This window comes from Battus philenor, unplaced genomic scaffold (genome assembly GCF_028537555.1).
Source record: "Battus philenor isolate CCGP_79_NKW_IND1 unplaced genomic scaffold, ilBatPhil1.0.hap1 SCAF_18, whole genome shotgun sequence".
NCBI classification, from domain to species: domain Eukaryota; kingdom Metazoa; phylum Arthropoda; class Insecta; order Lepidoptera; family Papilionidae; genus Battus; species Battus philenor.
In genome coordinates this window covers 6367072-6374390 of record NW_027181680.1, presented here as the reverse complement: position 1 = coordinate 6374390, position 7319 = coordinate 6367072, and the positions used below count along the sequence as shown (strand labels likewise).

The 7319-nt window shown below is 33.6% G+C and overlaps 2 protein-coding genes across 2 annotated transcripts; both read right to left on the bottom strand.

The window, feature by feature from the left end:
• Positions 1–864: 864 nt before the first annotated feature.
• LOC137920303 (uncharacterized) lies at positions 865–2857 on the bottom strand. The gene is made up of 2 exons (XM_068763598.1): positions 1997–2857; positions 865–1371 (listed from the first exon to the last, which is right to left on the bottom strand). The coding sequence occupies exons 1-2, from the start codon at positions 2765–2767 to the stop codon at positions 943–945; spliced, it is 1200 nt and encodes a 399-aa protein (XP_068619699.1). The 5' UTR covers positions 2768–2857; the 3' UTR covers positions 865–942.
• Positions 2858–4532: 1675 nt separating this feature from the next.
• Positions 4533–5868, bottom strand: LOC137920392 (uncharacterized). Its single transcript, XM_068763721.1, has 2 exons — positions 5131–5868; positions 4533–4958 (listed from the first exon to the last, which is right to left on the bottom strand). The coding sequence occupies exons 1-2, from the start codon at positions 5866–5868 to the stop codon at positions 4533–4535; spliced, it is 1164 nt and encodes a 387-aa protein (XP_068619822.1).
• Between the last annotated feature and the right edge of the window lie 1451 nt (positions 5869–7319).

Genomic DNA, 7319 nt, shown 5'->3' with positions numbered 1-7319 from the left:
GTTTTGTAGGGTTTTTCCACCTTAACGAGAGTTCATTATTGCCTTAAGTTGAATGAATAAGAGCAATTGCTATGTTGACGACGTAATCCAGGTCACGAGATGCCGCTGGATGCGGACAGCGCAAGACCGGTCATCGTGGCAATCTTTTGGAGATGCCTATGCCTTGCAGTGGGTGTTTATCGGCCAACATAATGATGATCATGATGAACCAAGTGTTCCGGAACACCGAATTCTCCCGATACACACGAGCCATAACAAATGACGCAATCTAATACAAACTTTTTTACTAGCAGGTGAATGTGTACATTTTTTTCACAGGTTCCTTATTTGCCAGTTTGAGTAGTGGTAGTTTTATAAATATTATTTTTCGATTATATAGCATTACTATAATCATCAGTATCAGCAACCCTAGGATGTCCACTGCTGGGCAGCCTCCACCACAGAAAACCTATGTAATTGGTGTGAAACCTGCATTCGTCTTCTAATGACCTTAACAAGGTGATTACTCCACCTTGTGGAAGTCCTACAATGCACACCCCATGACTTGAATATCCATGTATATTTTGAATAAAATATAATTGTCATATTGTATTAATAAAAAATTGTTTTAAAAAACATACATTTTCTTCACTTAGTTTCAAAATTATATTATAGAGTTATTATAGAAACCAAAACAAAAAGTTTGGTAGAGAATATTTTATTTATAGGTCAAACTATGAAATATTTTTATAAGTATAATCCTATTACAACTATATGTACTTATATAACATAGCACCGACTAATTAAAGATCTTTGATTAAGATATACATAAAAAAACTGTTAATTTAAATCTAAAAAAAAAATTAACAGCCTTCCTTAAATTTAAAAATAAAAAACAATGGTTCAATTTCACTGACTAGTTAGTACATGGATAAAAATTTAGATACTTCAAAAAAGGAATTTTTAATTATCCATTGACAAGTACCCATATTCTATGAAATCATCAATTATATCTTTTATTATAGTCTTATAATCTTCAACTGCTCTGCCTATCTCACTTTCTGTATTCAAAATCTGTTTGCTTCGTACATGACCTTCTTGCTGCAATCCACATGAGAGCCACAGGGCAGTATTTGCAATTATAAAACATGCAGGCCCAACCGTCTTCAAATCTTTATTGAACTGATTGCGACTGTAAATATCAATGGCAAGTTGAGCTTCAGAAACAAATTGTATTAAAGTGTTATAATAAATATCCAGCATTGATGTGAAATATTCTCCTTTCAAATCACTCTTTGTACTAGTTGTGATAAGATAGAGAACATCAAATGCAGGACTACTCAACCTGGCTGTTTGATAATCAATCAAACATGCTGATATCGGCTTGTTATCCTGAAACAACAACAATTTATAAATAATTAACAACTTTACAATTTTATATACATATGTTTATAAGGCAATTAATTTTGTATGACTAAAATTGCTTCTTTTAGCCAACCAAATCTACTCATAATTCAAAGAAAAAGGTTTGAATGTGATTTGCTGAAATGATTTAAATTGGTTCCAGGTTTTTTAATTGTACTATCTTTCATTATCATCACTTCGTTTATAGGATATCCAGAAATCTCCAACAGGGCAAGATAGAAGCATCCTTCATCTAACATCTTCCGATGACTTTAACAAGGTCATCTATCTACCTCATGTGTAGACGTCCTTTGCTGTGCTTGTATGTACCTCTCCTCTCTAGAACCTTAAGGCCTCAGTGACCATCTGCACTGTGCCCTATGTGGCCTCCAGCCATTTCTAGCTCGTAAATCTGCTACACCACTTACTTTTGTTTGACTATAATTAAACTCCTGTTTCCACCATGTAAAAAATACTAAATTTCATCTTTATAAAGCAATAATAGCCTGGTGAATTAAGTTAGAAATATAAATTTAAAACATTGTAATCAATATTTAGTGTATTTCCTTATATATATACACTAGTACTAGAAAAAAAACAAACTTTTTAATACCTCACATTTGAATAAAATGTTCTCTTTCCAAATATCACCATGACACAAACAATTCCTCTCTGAAGAATAGAACATAGCTTCTATAAATGAATTGCAATTCTCTTTTAAGTTGGTCAATATAGGCACATAAACAGAATTTTCAAACTTTTGCAAAGCCTTGTTTAATCTGTCTTTAAGTATGTCCAGAAATCTTTTATTTGTCTTCTCTGATAATGGTAAACAGGTATTGCATACTTCTTCAAATGCCTTTTTGTCCTTATGTTCTAACATGAAAGATAATGCATGAAACTTTGCAAGACTTTGCAAGGAAACTGTTAAGTGATCAAAATCTAAAAACATGCTGTGGACAATGGGTTTGTACCCCTCATAACACATGTTTTGTATTGCTATAATTTCTTTACAATAGTCCATACAACTATAGTAACATTTAGGTCTTACAAATTGGGAAGAAATTTCTATATGCTTTTGCAACTCGTCATACAAAGGCAAAATTTTTGAGTATACAAATATTTCACGCTTGAACATGATGGCCATTGCACCGCTTACGCGATATCTATCGTCAGTAGGTGCCAATTTTAATACGAGTTTCAAAGTAACATTTTCGGCGTGAATTTTTCCGTTAATTGTCACTGGAATAAGAACCCCAAAATAATTTTGAGCCTTTGCGTCTAATTTTTCTTCTCCGTTCCATACCCAATCAGTTAAATTACACGCTCCAGCAACTAAACTTACGACATTGACCATATAATCCGGAGGTATTATATCAGACATTATTAAATATATGGAATAAATAGTCTGATTTAATACATTTATGCTTCGCGCTCATATTCGTGGGCACTCTGGCCGGTTATTTAGGTTATAGTTTTGTCACTGACATATGTTTTAGTGAAGTTTATTAAACGTGACTAAAGTTACAAACATTCTGCCAAATGCAGCATTCTAAATATCCTTTCTGTCTTCTTTTTTATAGAATTTATATTGAACTATTTATTCTTCTGCACTATTGACTGAATAATAAATTAAAAACTTACGCTGCTATAGGATTCTACACTTGACCTGTAAAAATACTTGAAATATAAGCATATTTTATAACAATCACATTACGATGCTCACTTTATTAGGCCTAGCCATCCTGATCGCGAGAGCCTTCAACAGTAAGCACGAAAGCTATAATTATGAACATACTAACATCAACAATACCAGACTCTTCAGAACAGCTGAAGAGCTACACTTATTCACTTTGAGTCCATCATCACCCTCCCGCTATTCTCGCTTCGTAGCTTATCTCTTTCCGCCTAGAGCATTAATTTTTGTTTAAGCCCTTCTTAGCCATATCACCCAGCAAGTCCAGCACGTCCAGTCTTTTCACAAACTGGAGTTAGATCATCGCCTGACCTAACGCAGCTGGGCTAGTGCACAAGCGTTGTGCATATAACCAAACTAAGCATCAACAGACATTACCTCGAGCTTAAACTCAAAGATATCCATCAACTCGCCCGATGAGGTTTTACAGGCAATACGTCCCTAGCTAATCACATGCAATCAATCACCGAAGAATCTACCCAGAAAATAGTCGATGAACAAAAGTTTGTCGATACACTCGTGAAGAACTTTCATATACCGTGAACTAAAAATACAGCTCGCTAGTGTTTACTCTTCCTTGTGTTGCTCGCATTTCATAAATTGTTATTAAAATTCTTAATATTTTTAGTTAAGTATGCGTGTCATTTGCAATTTAAACTGAATTGGATATTCATGTATGCAATATAATTAGATTCCCAGTCATCCCCCCGGGACTTCCAAAGAGGTTACTGAAATCATGAAAGGGATGAATAAAAGTCATCCGCGGGATGTGATGGCATCTCCAACTGAGTACTAAAAATCTATCCACAGAAGATAAGCTATCCTCTATTTGATTTCCATCTTTAACTCTTTCATAACCAATTGCGCCCTTTCAGGTGAAATAAAGCAGTAGTAATAGAGATTCCCAAACTCAATAGCCCTAAAGCCTAAGAAGGTTCCTATCCTTATCAGCCTTCTCAACACCTAAGGGTAGCTGTTAAAGTGCATCTTCGTCAAGCAAGTCTAATCTAAAAAACATTTTCTCTTGGGTAAACAGTTTGACTTCGAAAACAAAATTCATGTGTGCATAAAGCACACAAATTCACTGAACACGTGCTTTCAGGTTTCGTTCTTCGCAGACTTCTGGACATGTGGACTAACCTATTCGATATCGAAAAGGCCTTCGACAACGCCTGGCATGGCGGCTTATCATATTTTGTTGTCTTTCGCAAACCCTTCAGTTCCGCGAACTCGGTTCCGATAAGGCTGCAAAGCTTTCAAGCCAGCGGCATTAAAATCAACAGATACAATTATAGTAGTTATTTTAAGTCTATATACAGATTTGACGAAAAAAGTAATAATGAGAAAAATTCTTTAAATAAAACCGGGATTCTTTAAAAAAAATGCAGGGATCTATATTTGCTTTATTAATTCAACTTGCCTTTAATTTTTTACACGAAACCTCTTTTATATCTTATGAAACATGATATTTAAATGTTATAAAATCTTCTATGATATCAAGCATAATTTGTTTATAAAAAAGTTTTGAGGCGTTTTTTTGATTTACTTGTGCCGAAATATTTTTACTCTGTACTATCGTCTTCTCTTCTAAACCAAGCCACAACGAAAAAGCCATGTTAGCAGTTATAAAGCAATATGGAGCCACTTTCTGAAGATCTTGATCCAAATCTCTTCTCGAGTATATACATTTAGATGGTAGTAAATGGTCTACTAAAGTCTGACAGAGATATTCATAATATGTTGATAGAAAATATTCATAACACTCCCTCCTGAGTTTCGCTTCTGTACTGGTAATTAAAAAACTGAGAAGATCTTGTGCGGGACACAAGAGACGAGTAGTTTGGAAGTCTAATATGCACGCTTTTACAGGTTTCGTATCCTGTGAAGTAATACGTGTTAAATCAGTGTTCAAAATATTGCAAAGAATCTTTTTTTAACATTTTTTTTGTTTTGGCGTCACGGAAAAAAATATAAAAAACAGCAACAAAATATCGAATATAAAAAATGGTTTAAAAAACTGTTATTTTTTTTTTAAATCTTAAACTACTTACTTTGTATTTGTATAATATATTTTCCTTCCAGAAATCTCCATGACCATAAACTAAACAGTTAGTTTTTGACGCATTGTTTACAATCTCATCAAAATTGTTTAGCATTGTAGAAAAGAAATCTTTGTGTTTATTATCAGTAAATATATCCAAATTATTCTTCAAGCTATCTCTCAAAGTCAACATTAGAAGTTTGGGATAATTCGATGAATACGGCTTCAAGACATTTCTGTTTGATATATCATTATTATTATCCATTATTATTGAAAGCGCGTGAAACTGTGCTAATGATTTTAAAGATACTACGACATGTTCGCGATCAAGAAACCTGTCTCCTCGATGACGACTAAATCCTTCGTAGCACATATCCTTTAACACGAGTACTTCATTATTTCGAGTAGAATCTAAATAGTAGCAATCTGGAAATAGTTGACTTAAGTCAAATTTATATAGTTCCTTGTAACGTGGCAGTAAATCGTTGTAAAAAAATATCTCTGCGCCGTACAAAACGTCAAGAACATCGAAGTCTCTAAGTTCTTTTATATTTGGCGCCAATTTCACAATCAAATTCTTGTATAGATCGTCATCCCTGTTTTTTTCTATAATTGTGATTTTTATGAGAATGCCGAAATAATTCTCGATTGTTTCATCTAAACTATGTCGTTTTAATTGATAATTTTTTAATTTAAACTTTTTCACTAATTTACGCAACACACTGTTCAAACGCTCTTCAGTCGACATGTCGCAAACGTATCATTACTTGCTCTGTTGATTTCACTGTAAAATAAGTTACATATATTGCAATTTACAGTGTAAGTAAATAAGGAGAATCATAAGTACTGTTTTCTCTAATTGACTTATCGCAGAGTTAAGCATCACGTTTGTAAATCAAGATACTTAGCATTTGTTTAGTCAGACAGATAAAAAACCCTTTGTGATGAATAAACTATTCAGAGATAAAAATATATAATTTTATTTATAAATGCTTACAAATGTGCATTAACACCTGCCATAAGTCAAAGATAATGTTGATATTATTTATTGTGATGAGTTTTTTTGCAGGAAGGCCTCTAGGAAGATACCAGCGCTGGTTATACTTGTTGTAGTAGTGTATTCGCAAATAGAATTAACACCAGAAAACATATAATTTATGTCATTGTCGTAATAACCGAATTGAATACACGTTTACATGAACGTTCTCTTACTTATGTTAATTGTTCCTGTCTGAACAACGATTTGGACTGATTTCTTGTGATTAAACAAATTAAGGAGATCAAAAAACTTAACGCCATGGACTATAACATGAAAACGACTGAAAATTTTGTTATTAATAAAAGGAACTCAGGAGCGGACAATAAATAAGGAATTGTTTGCACCGATCACTAACTTGTTGACAAACCTGCGGCTTCGTCATCGCAAGCTTTATTGTCACTTTACTATTAGTGATGCAAATTTAATCTGTCCAGCCCGGGAAAGCCCAGCATTCTCCTTCAGTTCCCCATCTCATAAGCATCCACGCGCCTACTGTCATTACAATTCAGCGCCCGTTGGCCTCAAAGAGGAAGACAAAGTAAACTAAGACTTTTACTTCTGCGTGGCTATTTTCAAAATTTACTAATCGTTCTACTTCTTCCTTAAATGGCCCAAGGTATCTTTAGCCATTCTTATTCTGCGTTAAATTAAAGTGCCACTGAGTAAAAAGCATTTTGTCATCTCAGATGCAGAGCCGGATTTACAAATTTGCTGCCCATGGCCCCAAAGCCGCTCCCGTTCAGAACTATTATTTTGACGAAAATATTGTTTTGTCAATTTAAAGTCACTTAACCTATAGACATAACCCAAAACCAACTTTTAACAGTGATAGTGTTTATTTAGTGCATTAATGAAGTATAATGTATAAAATGCTCTTAATTTTTAGCAAATATTTAACAGGCTTAATATAAAAATTAACCAGTTAAGTCTCTAAAAATTTGCCATCCACGTCCCGGACCCATGTGGCCTATGCCTAAATCCGGTCGTTTTCACATGAAATAGTTACTCCGCACAGCTAAAGTCCAAGTTCTTTGAATATAGCCAGAAAAGTTTCGCAGTTCAAATATTCAAAGAACAAACAAACTTTTTTATAACAAATCTTTATTTAAAATTTAAAAAAAGTTGTTACAGTACTTATTTAATAAACTACAAACACCATT